The following is an 18300-nucleotide window of genomic DNA, read 5'->3' as shown; positions in this document are numbered from 1 at the left end:
CACAAGGAAAAGGTCGGAAAATGGTACCAAGTTATAATGCTTAATTGATGAGCTGGTGCAGAGATGATGGGCTGAATGACCACCTCCTGCACCAAAATTGATTATTTCAGAGGATGCAGATAAAGTAAATTAAGGCAGTGAGTAGTATAAACTGCCACCTAGTATAGCTGGCACAAAATTTAATTACAAATCTTCTTACAACAAGACAATGTGGAAGGATAGAAGCTTACCTCAGGCAAGAGTTGCTTTTAAGATGAATGTCTTGGTATAATGACAGACAACATCTACAATGCTAACCTTGTACCAATCCAGATAGCCAGACAGTTAAGGGTAGAGCTGGAGTCTTAATCTTTACAAAGTCACAAGCATTTATTTAGAGAGACAAACATGCACCTCTGACCCAGTAGCCACAGTTCCAGTCTGCTGCTATATATAGGAGCCCAACTGAATTATGAGTTAATGTCCGCTACCCAAATGCTATTAAATACTCAATTACTCTACTAAACTGATTCTCCTCTTACTATTTAAATAATTTTAAAACATCCTCCCATTTAATTTTAGCGATGTTCTTTCTCGCTCGCATTTAGAATAGAATCTGTACAGTACAGAAGGAGGTCATTCAGCCCATCAACTCTGTACCAACCACAATCCCACCCATACCTATTCCCGCAACCCCACACATTTACTCTGCTAATCCCCCTAACCCTAAGGAGCAATTTAGCATGGCCAATCAACCTAACCCACACATCTTTGGAGTGTGGGAAGAAACCAGAGCACCGGGAGGAAACCCATGCAGACACGAGGAGAATGTGCAAACTCCACACAGACAGTGACCTGAGACCGGAATTGAACCTGGGTCCCTGGCGCTGTGAGGCAACAGTGCTAGCCACTGTGCCACCGTGCCGCCCATGTTTCAAGTCAGCAAGGTTAATCTGTAATCCTTTCTAACTCGTACACTTTTCAAAGAGAATACAGTAAAATCTTTGTTATCTGACGTGTTCCAAGAATGGGTGCTGCCAATTAATGAGGACTTGCATTGCTCTGGACACAATACAAGGTGCTGCTCTGTCTTTGAAGGGTTGAGGGGAGAAACCGAGCAGCAGGGCAGTCAAGAGCCCCAGCGCATCAGGGCTGAACAGTAAACCCAGGATCAAACAGATCACCACCATAGCCGAAGACGGAAGCTGAACAGAAACTCTCACTGGTTTGGATAAATGACTCTTGAGTGCGGATACCCAGATGGTCACCCCGAGTATATTTGACAGGAGAATGCGATGTGAACAAATGCACTCTTTTTAATAAATGATGAAGTGTCTGATATATTATTGCAGTGGGACCAGGGATGAGAAATTTCCACCATTACAATCTTCATTTCCGACCTTCAGAACTGCTTTTAAAAAAACAAATCAAGCTGCCAGTTTTACTGACAGTTGCTCTGAGCGTTAATTGCTGTTTCTGACCTTCGGGCAGCTTCATGGGTTTCCAGCTGCCTTTTTTAAAAATTGGAACTGACAAGGATTGCGGGATGTCAGAAATTCCAGTTACTAGAGCGTTCTGGTTTTGTACAGTGATGGATAACACAAATCTTATTCCACATGAATGATCTACATCACGTTTAGTGGGTCCATTCTCTTCAGTATTTCAAACTTGCAGAATCTCATTTAAAATATTTGGCAAATAGAGTCCTGTATTCGCTGCCCCCCATAGAGCCAGGGTACTTCTAACGACCCTTTATATTGTTTTTGGCTTCCCAAGTATTTCCCATTCTTGCTTCTGAGAAATAATATGAAACCAAGTGCACTAGAATACCCATCCGGAAAATAGCATGTGAAACATCCGCTAAAAATAACCAGCTTCATGTTCTTTGGGATACTTAAGGATGGGAACTAAAGTATGCATTTATCAAGATTTGGTTTTCTTGATGTTTATTTGCTGTTAAAACATTATGGAATTTAGGATATTTCATCCTGGTATTTATTGCTAACACATCAAAACAATCATCTCATCTAGTCTGAGTGCACAATCAATTATAGCATCATTTAGGGCACAGAGGGAGGTCATTCATTTTTAAAATTCATTCATGGGATGTGGGCATCACTGGCTGGGCCCATCCTGAATTGCCCTTCAACTTTCAGAGACGTTTTAAGAGTCAACCACATTGCTGAGAGTCTGGAATCATGTAGGCCAGATTAGGTAAATGTGGCGGATTTCCTTCCCTAAAGGACATTAGTGAGCCAGATGGATTTTTACAACAATTGACAATAGTTCCACAGTGATCATTAGACTTTTAATTCCAGATTTGTTATTGAGTTCAAATTTCACCATAAACCATGGGTAGATTTGTGTCCCCAGAGAATTACACTGGGTCTCTGGATTGCTACTCCAGTGACAATACCATTACATCACTGCCTCCCCATTTGGTCCATCAAGTCCATGCCAGCTCTATTTAGAACAATTCAGTCTGTCCCATTTCCCTCGAAGTGCTTATCCAATCTCCTTTCCAACTGACCAATTGCTCTGTCTATTTAGATATAACATCATATTTCAGTGAGAACCAATTATGAGGAAATTGCTCCAATAGGACCTACTTTGCTTAATGTCTAGACAATATTTTTTAAAAGCCCACAAGCTCAACTTCCTATTTTAAATTCTACTCCAATCTTATTAACAACATATTTCTCAAAGGTTGCAATATTTCTCCATAATAAGAACATAAGAAATAGGAGCAGGAGTAGGCCATCTAGCCCCTCGAGCCTGCCCCGCCATTCAATAAGATCATGGCTGATCTGACGTGGATCAGTACCACTTACCCGCCTGATCCCCATAACCCTTAATTCCCTTACCGATCAGGAATCCATCCATCCGCGCTTTAAACATATTCAGCGAGGTAGCCTCCACCACCTCAGTGGGCAGAGAATTCCAGAGATTCACCACCCTCTGGGAGAAGAAGTTCCTCCTCAACTCTGTCTTAAACCGACCCCCCTTTATTTTGAGGCTGTGTCCTCTAGTTTTAACTTCCTTACTAAGTGGAAAGAATCTCTCCGCCTCCACCCTATCCAGCCCCCGCATTATCTTATAAGTCTCCATAAGATCCCCCCTCATCCTTCTAAACTCCAACGAGTACAAACCCAATCTCCTCAGCCTCTCCTCATAATCCAAACCCCTCATCTCCGGTATCAACCTGGTGAACCTTCTCTGCACTCCCTCCAATGCCAATATATCCTTCCTCATATAAGGGGACCAATACTGCACACAGTATTCCAGCTGCGGCCTCACCAATGCCCTGTACAGGTGCATCAAGACATCCCTGCTTTTATATTCTATCCCCCTCGCAATATAGGCCAACATCCCATTTGCCTTCTTGATCACCTGTTGTACCTGCAGACTGGGCTTTTGCGTCTCATGCACAAGGACCCCCAGGTCCCTTTGCACGGTAGCATGTTTTAATGAACCAAAGTGTACATCATTATACACCTATGACTGTGTGGCCAAATTCCCCATCAACTCGATTTTCAAGTTTGCTGATGACACCACCATAATGGGTTGGATCTCAAATAATGATGAGACAGAATACAGGAAAGAGATAAAGAATCGAGTGAACTGGTGTGATGACAATTTCTCCCTCAATGTCAACAAAACAAAGGAGATAGTCATCGACTTCAGGAAGCATAGTGGAGGGCATGCCCCGTCTACATCAATGGGGACGAAGTGGAAATGGTCAAGAGCTTTAAGTTTCTAGGTGTCCAGATCACCAACAACCTGTCCTGGTCCCTCCATGATGACACTATAGTTACGAAAGCCCACCAATGCCTTTGCTTTCTCAGGAGGCTAAGGAAATTTGGCATGTCGCGACAACACTCACCAACTTTTACAGATGCAGCATAGAAAGCATTCTTTCTGATTGTATCACAGCTTGGTATGGCTCCTGCTCTGTCCAAGACTGCAAAAAACTATAGAGAGTCGTGAACAAAGCCTAGTCCATCACGTAAACCAGCCTCCCATCCATTAACTCTGTCTACACTTCCTGCTGCCTCAGAAAAGCAGCCAGCATAATTAAGAACCCCACACACCCCAGACATACTCTCTTCCACCCTCTTCCATAAGGAAAAAGATATAGAAGTCTGAGGACCCGTACCAGCCGACTTAAAGAACAACTTCTTCCCTGTTGCCATCAGATTTTTTGAATGGACCTACCTTGTATTAAGTTGATCTTTCTCTACACCCTAGCTATGGCTGTAACACTACATTCTACACTCTCTCCTTTCCTTCTCTATGTACGGTATGCTTTGACATCTATAGCGCTCAAAAAGCAATACTTTTCACTGTATGCCAATGCATGTGACAAATCAAATCAAAATATAGATGCTTGATTGTTTCATTGAGGAAACGATGTATTTTCAGCAAACCCCACTGAAAAATATCATAACATCAGAGCATATTTCAGGCCATTGCCTCCGTTGTTTAGTTTTCATAGTTTTCCTTCTGCATCTGCTGCTTCTTTGGTGATTTCAGAAACTTCTCTCTGAAAAACATCACCCTCCAAATATGAGTATTTTGTGCTGATTGATCTATACTTCTATGAATGTAGCCAAAAGAGCTCAAAAGGGTTTTAAATTTACTTTCCCAGCTTTGGGAGAATCCACTCGAACTTTGTTATCACTCAGTCACTCTACAAAATTCCCAGAAAATGGCATCACTTTAGCCTCCTCCGTACCACCTATATGCTTTTTCAGTACAAATTCACCTCTGCATCAAAGGTGACTGACTCTTATTTGATACTTCCAGAGTTCGGAATTTTTTTTTATTTCAAAAATATACTTTATTCACAAAAAAAACTCTCCAATAAAACATTGCAAAATGACAGATCCAAAAGTCATAAACAGTGCAAAAAAGAATCATTTTTACAGTACAATACAGTGCTTATTTACAAAAACATTACATTTTGTTACATTTCATTTCTTAAAACTATATACATACGTCAGAGTTTACTGTGTGCCGTTATTTTTCAGGTTGGCACACAGTTACGCAGGCCGAGGGTATTCTGCAGTTACCCGGCCCTCGGTCTGCCTCGGTTGAGACGCTTTACACGGTGGCCTTTCCCCATTGTGCCTTGGCGGCGGCTGCCCCAAGCTTGAGCGCGTCCCTGAGCACGTAGTCCTGGACCTTGGAATGTGCCAGTCTGCAACACTCGGTCGAGGACAATTCTTTCAGCTGGAAGATCAGCAAGTTTCGGGCGGACCAAAGCGCGTCCTTCACCGAGTTGATGACCCTCCAGCAGCAGTTGATATTTGTCTCAGTGTGCGTCCCCGGAAACAGCCCGTAGAGCACAGAGTCCTGCGTCACCGAGCTGCCCAGGACGAACCGCGACAAATACCACTGCATCTCGTTCCAGACCTTCTTTGCAAAGGCACATTCCACAAGGAGGTGTGCGACCGTCTCATCAGCCCCGCAGCCGCTTCGAGGGCAGCGTGCGGTGAGGTTGAGACCTCGGGCGTGCATAAAGGATCTGACGGGGAGTGCCCTTCTCACCACCAGCCAAGCCAGGTCTTGGTGCTTGTTTGTGAGTTCTGGTGATGAGGCATTCTGCCAAATGACATTGACAGTCCGCTCAGGGAACCATCCGACAGGATCTGCCGTCTCCTTTTCTCTCAGGGCCTCAAGGACATTACGTGCTGACCACTGCTTGATAGCTATGTGGTCAAAGGTGTGTTTCCGGAAGAATTTCTCCACGAAGGACAGGTGCTGCGGTACGGTCCAACTACTTGGAGCGTTCCGCGGCAATGTGGCCAGACCCATCCTCCACAACACTTGGGACAGGTAGAACCTCAAAAAATAGTGGCACTTGCTGTTACTGTACCGAGGATCTACACGCAGCTTGATGCAGCCGCACACAAAGGTGGCCATCAGGATGAGAGCGGCGTTGGGAACGTTTTTCCCTCCGTTCTCTGGAGATTTGTGCATCACCTCCCTCCGGACACGATCCATCTTTGATCTCCAGATGAACTTGAAGATGGCCCGGGTCACTGCTGCTGCGCAGGACTTGGGGAGAGGCCACACCTGCGCCACGTACAACAACACGGACAGAACCTCGCATCGGATCACAAGGTTCTTCCCAGTGATGGAGAGGGAGCGTTGCTCCCACAATCCCAATTTTTGTCTGGCTTTGGCGATGCGCTCCTCCCAGTTTTTGGCGCATGCCCCTGCCGCTCCGAACCATATCCCCAGCACCTTGAGGTATCTACCCTAATGGTGAAGGGGACAAAGGATGTGTCAGGCCAGTTCCCAAAGAACATGGCCTCACTCTTACCCTGGTTGACTTTGGCCCCCGAGGCCAGCTCGAACTGCTCACAGACTCGAAGAAGCCTGCGAACAGACGAGGGTTTCGAGCACAAAACAGCCACGTCATCCATGTAGAGGGAGGCTTTGACTTGCGTCCCTCCGCTGCCTGGGATTGTAACCCCTTTGATGCCTGGGTCGCTTCTGAGGGCCTCGGCAAAGGGTTCAATGCAACACACAAAAAGGACGGAGGAGAGAGGGCAGCCCTGCCTGACTCCAGACCTGATTTGAAACATATCTGATTCCCACCCATTGATTGAAACTGCGCTACTGATGTCTGTGTAGAGCAGTTGGAATTTATTATTTCCAACTATTTAACACCCTTTGTTTTGCCTCTCTCATTACGTTAAGCTTATCAAGTTTATTGGCAGCCAGCAAACCTTCACAGTCATGCTTCCAGTTCTATTGTAAGACTTGTGTAGCCTTTAGTTCATTGCCTAATTTAATCGGGACTAGTACTCTCCGATGTCCCTCGTGCACTATCGGGTACTCTTTCTCCAGTATGGGTTAATTTTTCTGATGCTAGAATCACTTCCGGCGTCTCTATCAATACTTGCACTATGCTTTCTTACTCTCCACTCTTTTACCCAGTTCTTCCACAATGGTCATTGGTGTTTTCGTTATATTTCTGAACTTCTTTCAGATCTTCACCTTCAGGCAATCATTTCCTGCTGCCCTGTTGTATTCTCGGAAAGTAATGAAGGATGGAGCCGGAGTCTAATGTTTTCACGCTTAAATGCTTGTATTTGGAGTCTCTCACATTACAAACATGCATTTCCTAACCTCATTACCATAGTTTCAGTCTGCTCCCATATATATGAGACCAAGTGAGTTCCCAGTTAATACCCATCACTTGAATATAATTAAATACTGAATTATTCTACAATTAATAAACCTAACCAGTGAAATATGTTGTTCGGTTTGTTTTAGTAAGATTGTTTTTCGTCATTACTTTTGCCTTGTAATGGTTATTATAATTGCTATCCAAACTAATTTCATTGAAGACTTACATTAGCCAGCAGAGCAGTGTGGCTTCTGTCACTTTTCTTCCTGGTTCTTAGCAGTCAATCTGCTAACACCCATGTATTGTTGTCTCAGTAGATTTCTCCCTGATTTAGTTCTAACTTCTTAGAGTAGAGGTCAGTTAGCAATTGTTTTATTTGTTTGTGGGAAGTGAGCATCACTGGCAAGGCCAGTATTTGTTGCCCATCCCTAATGACCCTGATAAAGTTAGTGCTGGTCTGCATAATTGGATAATATGCCAGTCCTTCCATAATTCAATACATATTCAATTCTATTTATGGTGCTCTGATAATGTCTTCTGATTGCATAGATGGTCTGCATAATGTAGGAAGCCACCACTTTCAGTAAGATTGTATTTGAATGCCCATGCCATTTTTCTGTAACTTGTGCAAAATCTTTGGGGAATTGTAAAGTTCATTTAAATATCTCAGAAATCCAGAGGACTTCTCCAAATCTGAAGTTGCAAGATTTCATTCTTTACAATTATCAGGATTAGTTTTATTTCCAAGTGTAGTATTGAAATTGATGCATGAATTCTATTTTTACTTTTATACTGATACTATAAATACTATTTATCCTCTGCGATAATTAATGTAGTTTCATTTTGGTTGGAAAGATTGTTATCACTCAATAAAAATTAAAAGTCTTCCTGCTATACACTTTTGCTCTACCTTTCAAACTATTTAATGCTTCTATTGTGATGTTTTTTAAGCAGATGTTAATTGTTGGAGAAAATTATTTTCATTTTAAACTAACTTTTAAACCAATGAACTCTATATTACATTTATTTAGAATTAATTAAATGCATATCCCGAAAATGCAAGGACTGTCGACTAACTGCACATGCTGTTGATTTAATGTTTTTGGGTTTCATTCAAAATTGCAAGAGGATAGAAATATCTAACATTTTTCTTCAATATTTGTTTAATTCCTTGCAGTTGAGGGCTCTATCACACGTTTTGAAAATGCCAGTGGAGGTGATACAAGCTGACTCTGCTCCAGTCACAATAGGTGAAGAGTATGGAAGCAAACCAATAATTCTAGTGTAAGTGGAAACTTTGGAGACTACAGCCTACAATAATACTGGTCCTGCACAAGAGTTTTTTTTCCATCAAATTGAGAAAAGGTTACTCGGACTAAATATTCCTATTTAAAAATGATGTCTTTCCTGGTAACACACTGGCAATGAGGAGAAAGGTGGTCTGTTCTCATGGCTGTACTAATGCTGCTATGGATCAGATACCGCAGGGCTGGAGGACATTCCTTCCACTTTATCTGGCCACGAGGTGGACTTCATTTCCTTCCAATGCACACAGGAAAGAATTGTGCCTCTGCTCAGCACCATCCCGCTGAGATGAGGAACTAAGTGTTACTCATGTTATTCACCTGTGAAACAGACTTGCCGTTATCTATTATGTCTAAGACAAAATGGTAAGAGGGTCGAAATATTCCATTTCAAATTTAAACTCCGATATTAACCTCTGTGGTTGAGTGTTTTCATTTTAGATTTTATGTGGGAATCAGTAAAACTCAAGGAGTGGAAACATCAGTCTTAAAAGATGGAAACAAATTAAGACCAATTCATTGTTAGAAAATTGTTTTTTAATTCATTCTTTCGGCAAAGAATGAGTTGTCTACAAGCCTCATTTCTGAGCTGAGTCCAACATCACTGGTCTCAGTTATCTGGCTTAGCTTTGTAGTCTTAAATCATCTTTCTTCCTTCGTGTTTCACATTGGCTTCTTGCTGCTCCACACCGCTGACTACATATCCCTGCTCCTTTATAAATTTTATCTTGGAAAAAGAAAATAGCACCCACACCCAGCCTTGAGCACACAACCCCACAACCGGTGCTGTGGCTGTGGACTGACTTTATATTGTAGGTTGGGCATATTTTTGATATCGCGAGCTGACAATGGCTCAATATGTTCTGACAAGTCGACACTTCCAAAGTTGATAGTCAACACTTCTCACTGGGGCAAGAGGAAATAAAAATTGCATCAGAAATATGAGCATAAATGACTCCCAATCCAATGAGTCAGAATTCCAATATCGACAGTTATGTAACTACAGATGCAACAGCAATGTAAAAATTGTTATTTTGGATGATGCAACTCTTCAATGTGAAAGGAAATGACATTATTTCAGGGTAAGCAGAGATCAAGTATTGAAGATTAGATTAAACGAGGAAACATTTACTGTATTACTGGCTGTGCTTTTTTTAATGACTTAAGAATGAATGTCTTGCACTATTGTCACAGTCGGCCAGAGAATGTTAGTTTGTAACTATCGGGTTATTAATGGAAAAAAAATCAGTGAGGAATTCAGCCAGGAGTGAGACAGTTGTGAAATTGGAACATTTGCTAACGATGCTTATTCTTTGTAAAAACTGCTTCATATCATTCAATCTTATGATATTGAATACTGTCTTCTTGTTTACAGGTACATGAGACATGCATATGGTTTAGGAGAACATTATAACTCTGTAGAACAATTAACTGACTTACCTGCAGAAGATGTATCCTAAATACTGATCAGCATTTACATTTCAATTCTTACATCAAAGTATTTGAATTTCTCAATGTTGTAATTTTCATGTTGAGCTGAAAATTGTACTGTGTGCACAGTTCATATGGAGAACTTTGAAAATGACGATGCATATCCCAGCTTTTCTTTTGTGGACAGACCCATTTAATTGTGTGAGGACCAGCAATAAAAGCTGAATGAAGACTGCATGTGTTCATTGGTATTAAACAATGTCAGTGACCCTGCTGTTCAGTATATGCTGTGCATAGTGAGACAAAAAAAATTTCAGATGTGAAAAGCAATGGAGATGGACCCAGTAGGTTGTCTCAATCGTATATCCATGTTTTCTGTAAAGGAAGTTGCAGCAAATCACTTCTAATTTTTATTCAGTGTTATAACACATTGTGTAATGCTTATTATATATTTTGTGCCATTCAATTTTAAGACCAATCATGCTGTAATACAGATTGCAAAGATCTATTGATTGAGTAATTTTCTGAAACACTGCAAATGACACGACATGCAATTTATGTGGAAAGGCAGAATAACTTGTGGTGTGATTTATTATTAAAAATCCATAATTTGGGTTTTGAAAATGAATCAGGAGTAGCTTCTTGCCAATGCAAAATTTGCCTTTACAGTTTTCTCCCTTATCTACACATAAATAGGATACAGCTTCATGGGTATTGACTGGCCTATACTGTTTCAGCCAAATGGACAGTTGTTGAATGTTAATCCAGACTGAGTGTGTTGAATATTGTCAAAGCTTGTTTCTATCCTGTCAGGATCCACTTGTTCATGCCAGCCAGAAGCATTACCCCTGACAGATTTTGAAATAAAATCCTCTTCAAATCTTTTGAATTTTTCTGACAAAACATAAATACTGTTCATAACTTTTTTAAAAAATGCTTGTGCGTCTCTGCGGGAGAAAAAGATTCCAGTGCAAAACTAAAAATCTTTCGATGTACTGTGTTGGAGTCGGGTGGAAAAGATTCCTGTTCCACTTGAAAACATGACACCTCAATATGTCAGGTATGTTTGGAATTCTGTATTTGCACTTGCCAGAAACTCATCACCGACCATCTCGGATAACACAACAACTAAACTGATAGAAAGTGGAAATGAAAACGAAAACCAACTGATTTCAGTTGAGCATGCACATGGGCATATAAAGAATGTTATCAATTAAGTTTTATGATGATTAAGACTGAAGCAGGTTGTAAATGCTTTAATACTTGTGTATCTATTTATTCAACAGTGAGATGCATCAAAATAGATCTTATTTTTAGAACGTGAGTAATGGTTGTTCTCCAGTGATCAACACTTGGCAGTTGTATTATTGGATAAAGCAAGAAACAACAATTTGTACATCTCCAGTGTCTTTAACCTAACAAAATGTTCCAGGGTGTTTCACAACAGGCATGGAGAGGAAAAGGGGTATGTGACAGATGGTGTGGTCAAAGAGGGAGATTTTGAAAGACTTGAAGACTGGAAAGATATGGTGTGGTGGGGGAAATTTAAATAACATAGAAACCTACAGCACAAAACAGGCCTTTCGGCTCCACAAGTTGTGCCGAACATATCCCTACCTATAACCCTCCATCCTATTAAGTCCCATGTACTCATCCAGAAGTCTCTTAAAAGACCCTATTGATTTTGCCTCCACCACCACTGACGGCAGCCGATTCCACTCGCCCACCACCCTCTGTGTGAAAAATTTCCCCCTAACATCTCCCCTGTACCTACCCCCCAGCACCTTAAACCTGTGTCCTCTCGTAGCAGCCATTTCCACCCTGGGAAAAAGCCTCAGAGTCCACCCGATCTATGCCTCTCAACGTCTTATATACCTCTATTAGGTCTCCTCTCATCCTACGTCTCTCCAAGGAGAAAAGACCGAGCTCCCTCAGCCTATCCTCATAAGGCATGCCACTCAATCCAGGCAACATCCTTGTAAATCTCCTCTGCACCCTTTCAATCTTTTCCACATCCTTCCTGTAATGAGGCGACCAGAACTGAGCACAGTACTCCAAGTGGGGTCTGACGAGTGTCTTATATAGCTGCATCATTATCCCCAGACTACTAAACTCAATCCCTTGATTGATAAAGGCCAGCACACCATACGCCTTCTTAACCACCTCCTCCACCTGCGGGGCCGATTTTAGAGTCCTATGGACCCGGACCCCAAGGTCCTTCTGATCCTCTACTGTACTAAGAGTCTTTCCCTTTATATTGTATTCCTTCATCCCATTCGACTTGCCAAAATGGACCACTATGCATTTATCTGGGTTGAAGTCCATCTGCCACTTCTCCGCCCAGTCTTGCATCCTATCTATGTCCCTCTGTAACTTCTGACATCCCTTCAGACTATCCACAACCCCACCAACCTTCGTGTCGTCAGCAAACTTACCAACCCATCCCTCCACTTCCTCATCCAGGTCATTTATGAAAATGACAAAACAGCAAGGGTCCCAGAACAGATCCCTGGGGCACACCACTGGTGACCGACCTCCAATTAGAAAAAGACCCATCTATACCCACTCTCTGCCTCCTTTGGGCAAGCCAGTTCTGGATCCACAGGGCAGCAGCCCCTTGGATCCCATGCCCTCTCACTTTTTCTAGAAGCCTTGCATGGGGGAACCTTATCGAACGCCTTGCTAAAATCCATATAAACCACATCTACCGCTTTCCCTTCATTAATGTGTTTAGTCACATTTTCGAAGAACTCCATCAGGCTCGTAAGGCACGATCTGCCTTTGACAAAGCCATGCTGAGTATTCTTGAGCATACTAAACCTCTCTAAATGCTCATAAACCATGTCCCTCAGGATCTTCTCCATCAGCTTACCAACCACTGAGGTTAGACTCACCGGTCGGTAATTTCCTGGGCTATCCCTATTCCCCTTCTTGAAAATAGGAACCACATCCCCAATCCTCCGGCACCTCTCCTGTCTCCATCGATGACGCAAAGATCATCGCCAGGGGCTCTGCAATCTCTTCCCTCGCCTCCCACAGTAACCTGGGGTACATCCCATCCGGACCCGGCGACTTATCTATCTTGATGCCATTCAAAGATTCCAGCACAACCTCTTTGTTAAAGTCCACATACTCAATCTTTTCAGTCCACCGCATGCCCACAGTACATCCACCCATGTCCTTCTCCTCTGTGAAAACCGAGGCAAAATACTCATTAAGCACCTCTGCCATTTCTACTGGTTCCGTACTGATTTTCCCGCCTTCACCTTTTATAGGTCCTATTTCTTCATGTCTCATCCTTTTACTCTTCACATATTTATAGAATGCCTTAGGGTTTTCCATAATTCTACTTGCCAAGGCCTTCTCGTGACCCCTTCTGGCTCTCCTAATTTCCTTCTTTAGTCCCTTCCTTCAAGGCATATACTCATCTAGATCCCTATCCTCGCCAAGCTCTCTGAACCTTTTGTACGCTTTCCTTTTCTTCTCGACTGGGTCCCGCACAGCTTTCGTGCACCACGGTTCCTTTAACCTACCAACTCCTCCCTGTCTGCTTGGAACATTGTCCTGTAGGACCCTAGACAGACATTCTTTGAAAAACTGCCACCTCTCTTCAGTACATTTCCCCGAGAATACCTCCTTCCAATTTACTACTCTAATTTGCTGCCTTATGTCTTCATATTTCCCCTTACTCCATATAAACGCTTTCCTAGCTGGGCTGATCCTCTCTTTTTCCAATGCAAGCATAAAGGAGATAGAGTTATGATCACTATCCCCAAGATGCTCTCCCACTGAGAGATCTGACACCTGTCCAGGTTTATTGGTCAGTATCAGATCAAGTACAGCCTCTCCTCTTGTAGGCTTGTCCACATGCTGTGTCAGGAAACTCTCCTGAACACACCTAACGAACTCTTCCCCATCCAATCCCCTTACCCTAGGGATATTCCAATCTATGGGAAATTAAAGTCTCCCATCACAACAACTCTGCTATTATTGCAACTCTCCAGGATCTGTTTCCCTATCTGCTCCTCCACCTCCCTGTCACTATTGGGCGGCCTATAGAAAACTCCCAGCAAGGTGATCGACCCCTTCCCACTCTGAACTTCCACCCACAGAGACTCTGTAGACAATCCCTCCACAGCATACACCTCTACAGCTGTGACAGTATTCCTGATCAGCAGTGCCACTCCACCCCCTCTCTTGCCTCCCTCCCTGTCCTTCCTGAAACATTTGAATCCCGGCACCTGTAGTATCCAGTCCTGTCCCTGAGACATCCAAGTAGGGTAATTGAAGGAGGCAGACAGTGTTAAAGAGGTGATATTGGTTGTCTTTGTCCTCTGGTAATTATATAACTTTGCCACAGAAAGATAGAGACAATATTGTTTCAGGTGGTCATGACAGCTCTGTTCAACAACCAGAAGAGTGAACAAAGAACAATACAGCACAGGAACAGGCCCTTCGGCTCTCCAAGCCCGTGCCGCTCCCTGGTCCAAACTAGACCATTCTTTTTTATCCCTCCATTCCCACTCCGTTCATATGGCTATCTAGATAAGTCTTAAACGTTCCCAGTGTGTCCGCCTCCACCACCTTGCCTGGCAGCACATTCCAGGCCCCCACCACCCTCTGTGTGAAATATGTCCTGATATCTGTGTTAAACCTCCCCCCCCCTTCACCTTGAACCTATGACCCCTCGTGAACGTCACCATCGACCTGGGGAAAAGCTTCCCACTGTTCACCCTATCTATGCCTTTCATAATTTTATACACCTCTATTAAGTCTCCCCTCATCCTCCATCTTTCCAGGGAGAACAACCCCAGTTTACCCAATGTCTCCTCATAACTAAGCCCCTCCATACCAGGCAACATCCTGGTAAACCTCCTCTGTACTCTCTCCAAAGCCTCCACGTCCTTCTGGTAGTGTGGCGACCAGAACTGGACGCAGTATTCCAAATGCGGCCGAACCAATGTTCTATACAACTGCAACATCAGACCCCAACTTTTATACTCTATGCCCCGTCCTATAAAGGCAAGCATGCCATATGCCTTCTTCACCACCTTCTCCACCTGTGACGTCACCTTCAAGGATCTGTGGACTTGCACATCCAGGTCCCTCTGCGTATCTACACCCTTTATGGTTCTGCCATTTATCGTATAGCTCCTCCCTACATTATTTCTACCAAAATGCATCACTTCGCATTTATCAGGATTGAACTCCATCTGCCATTTCTTTGCCCAAATTTCCAGCCTATCTATATCCTTCTGTAGCCTCTGACAATGCTCCTGTGGCGTGCAACACATCAAGTTCGAGGGCACAAAGTTTGTAACAGGAGTGGTGTGGTTATCTGTTCAACAGTCTCTCTCTACATGTCTCCATCTCACTTTCCCCCTTTTTAAGACATTTCATAAAACCTACATCTTTGAGCAAGCTTTTGGTTTCCTGAACTAATATGTGGTTTGGTATGTGCTTTGTTTTCTATTGTTCCTGTGAAATACCTTGGGATATTTCATTGTTAAAGGTGCTATATTTATGTATGTTGTTAAATGAATCTAGTGAATGTTCATTGTACCCATTCTAAGCCAAGTATATCCTTGCTTTGGTAAGAAGACCAAAACTATACAGTACTCCAGGTGTGGTCTCACGTCAGCCCTGTCTAATTGTGAAAAGGCATTCTTTACACTCCACTTGCTGTAAAGGCTAATATAACATGCCTTTCTAATTACTTGCTGTATCTGCATGTTAGTTTGTGATTCATTTGCAAGTACACCCAAAATACTCTCCCTGCCAGTATTTACTAGTCTTTTTTTAAAATCTACTTTTCTATTCCTCCCTACCAAAGTGTATAATTATGTGCCTCCACAGATTATGTCACTCTCTGGACTGCTTAATTAACCTGTGCCTAACTCCTTTCTAACAGCTTATTTCTCACCTATTTGAGTCTATTCAGCACGTTTAGCTATAAACTGCAACCTCTCCAGTCTGGAAATCTATTGTTCATAAACATCAGTTGTCTGGAATTTCTTTGAGTGTACCCATGCAAAGTGTGGTATAATTTTGATACAGTACTTTAGGAGTACATGGGAGATAGAGTATTTGGATCAGTAAAACAATTTTTATTACTATTTTATAATGTTTCATGTTTCCAGTGAATATTTATATCCACAGTATTTCTTGTTCATATATTTGCCGTTTGGTATTCTGTCATTCTACATTCCTGAGAATTTAAAAATCCAGAAATGACTTGGTCCCAAACATTCTAAAAAGGAAAGATTATAGTGTATTGTAATCAGTCCCCTTGTCTTAACACATTGATATGAATTGTAAATTATTGAGGGCCAAACAGTAATCCTAATAGTTCCCATTGCTAGCAACCACAACCTGTCAACCCAAAAATGACCTGCTTATTCCAAGTCAGTTTTTAACCAACTCCCATGAATGTAAATATATTACCTTAAATCTCATGAAACCTAATCAGGTTCCGAGATAGTCTTCACTCCTCACTCCCAATTAATTATCACTTCCAAAGGCATGAAGGACAATGATGTGGAGATGCCGGCGTTGGACTGGGGTAAACACAGTAAGAAGTTTAACAACACCAGGTTAAAGTCCAACAGGTTTATTTGGTAGCAAAAGCCACACAAGCTTTCGAGGCTCTGAGCCCCTTCTTCAGGTGAGTGGGAATTCTGTTCACAAACAGAACTTATAAGACACAGACTCAATTTACATGAATAATGGTTGGAATGCGAATACTTACAACTAATCCAGTCTTTAAGAAACAAAACAATGGGAGTGGAGAGAGCATCAAGACAGGCTAAAAAGATGTGTATTGTCTCCAGACAAGACAGCCAGTGAAACTGCAGGTCCACGCAACTGTGGGAGTTACAAATAGTGTGACATAAATTCTGATTCTAGGATCGCATGATAAAGACTCAGGAGGAAAAAAGCAGAAATATTTATGTGAAATAGTGTGACATAAACCCAATATCCCGGTTGAGGCCGTCCTTGTGTGTGCGGAACCTGGCTATCAGTTTCTGCTCCGCGACTCTGCGCTGTCGTGTGTCGCGAAGGCCGCCTTGGAGAACGCTTACCCGAATATCAGAGGCCGAATGCCCGTGACCGCTGAAGTGCTCCCCAACAGGAAGAGAACAGTCTTGCCTGGTGATTGTCGAGCGGTGTTCATTCATCCGTTGTCGCAGCGTCTGCATAGTTTCCCCAATGTACCATGCCTCGGGACATCCTTTCTTGCAGCGTATCAGGTAGACAACGTTGGCCGAGTTGCAAGAGTATGTACCGTGTACCTGGTGGATGGTGTTCTCACGTGAGATGATGGCATCTGTGTCGATGATCCGGCACGTGTTGCAGAGGTTGCTGTGGCAGGGTTGTGTGGTGTCTTGGTCACTGTTCTCCTGAAGGCTGGGTAGTTTGCTGCGGACAATGGTCTGTTTGAGGTTGTGCGGTTGTTTGAAGGCAAGAAGTGGGGGTGTGGGGATGGCCTTGGCGAGATGTTCGTCTTCATCAATGACATGTTGAAGGCTCCGGAGGAGATGCCGTAGCTTCTCCGCTCCGGGGAAGTACTGGACAACGAAGGGTACTCTGTCCACTGTGTCCCGTGTTTGTCTTCTGAGGAGGTCGGTGCGGTTTTTCGCTGTGGCGCGTTGGAACTGTTGATCAATGAGTCTAGCGCCATATCCTGTTCTTATGAGGGCATCTTTCAGCGTCTGGAGGTGTCTGTTGCGATCCTCCTCATCCGAGCAGATCCTGTGTATATGGAGGGCTTGTCCGTAGGGGATGGCTTCTTTAACGTGTTTAGGGTGGAAGCTGGAGAAGTGGAGCATCGTGAGGTTATCCGTGGGCTTGCGGTACAGTGAGGTGCTGAGGTGACCGTCCTTAATGGAGATGCGCGTGTCCAAGAATGCAACCGATTCCGGAGAGTAGTCTATGGTGAGCCTGATGGTGGGATGGAACTTGTTGATGTCATCATAGAGTTGTTTCAGTGATTGTTCACCATGAGTCCAAAGGAAGAAAATGTCATCGATGTATCTAGTGTATAGCACCGGTTGAAGGTCCCGTGCGGTGAAGAAGTCTTGTTCGAACCTGTGCATGAAGATGTTGGCATATTGAGGTGCAAATTTGGTCCCCATGGCTGTTCCGTGTGTCTGGATGAAGAACTGGTTGTTGAAGGTGAAGATATTGTGGTCCAGGATGAAGCGGATGAGATGTAAAATTGCATCTGGAAACTGGCAGTTGTTGGCGCTGAGCACTGAGGCCGTTGCAGCAATGCCATCGTCATGGGGGATGCTGGTGTAGAGTGCTGAGACATCCATTGTGACGAGGAGCGCTCCTGGTTCAACTGCTCCATGTGTGCCGAGTTTCTGTAGGAAGTCCGTCGTGTCGCGACAAAAGCTGGGGGTTCTTTGTACAATGGGTTTCAGGATGCCCTCGACATAGCCG

At 43.2% G+C, this 18300-nt stretch overlaps 1 protein-coding gene across 2 annotated transcripts in view; it reads left to right on the top strand.

The window, feature by feature from the left end:
* The window catches only part of otud6b (OTU deubiquitinase 6B), a 28460-nt gene extending 17721 nt beyond the window's left edge, over positions 1 to 10739 (top strand). For both annotated transcript variants that reach the window (XR_013498310.1, XM_078216007.1), the window contains 2 exons: positions 8298 to 8404; positions 9800 to 10739. Coding sequence is in view for 1 of the 2 variants with exons in the window: in XM_078216007.1 (XP_078072133.1) it covers positions 8298 to 8404; positions 9800 to 9884 (192 nt within the window). In the remaining variant the exon portion in view is untranslated. The remainder of the gene's footprint in view (positions 1 to 8297; positions 8405 to 9799) is intronic.
* Positions 10740 to 18300: the final 7561 nt, after the last annotated feature.

This window comes from Mustelus asterias, chromosome 7, assembly GCF_964213995.1.
Source record: "Mustelus asterias chromosome 7, sMusAst1.hap1.1, whole genome shotgun sequence".
In the NCBI taxonomy this organism is placed as follows: domain Eukaryota; kingdom Metazoa; phylum Chordata; class Chondrichthyes; order Carcharhiniformes; family Triakidae; genus Mustelus; species Mustelus asterias.
This window is presented reverse-complemented; position numbering and strand designations above follow the sequence as displayed.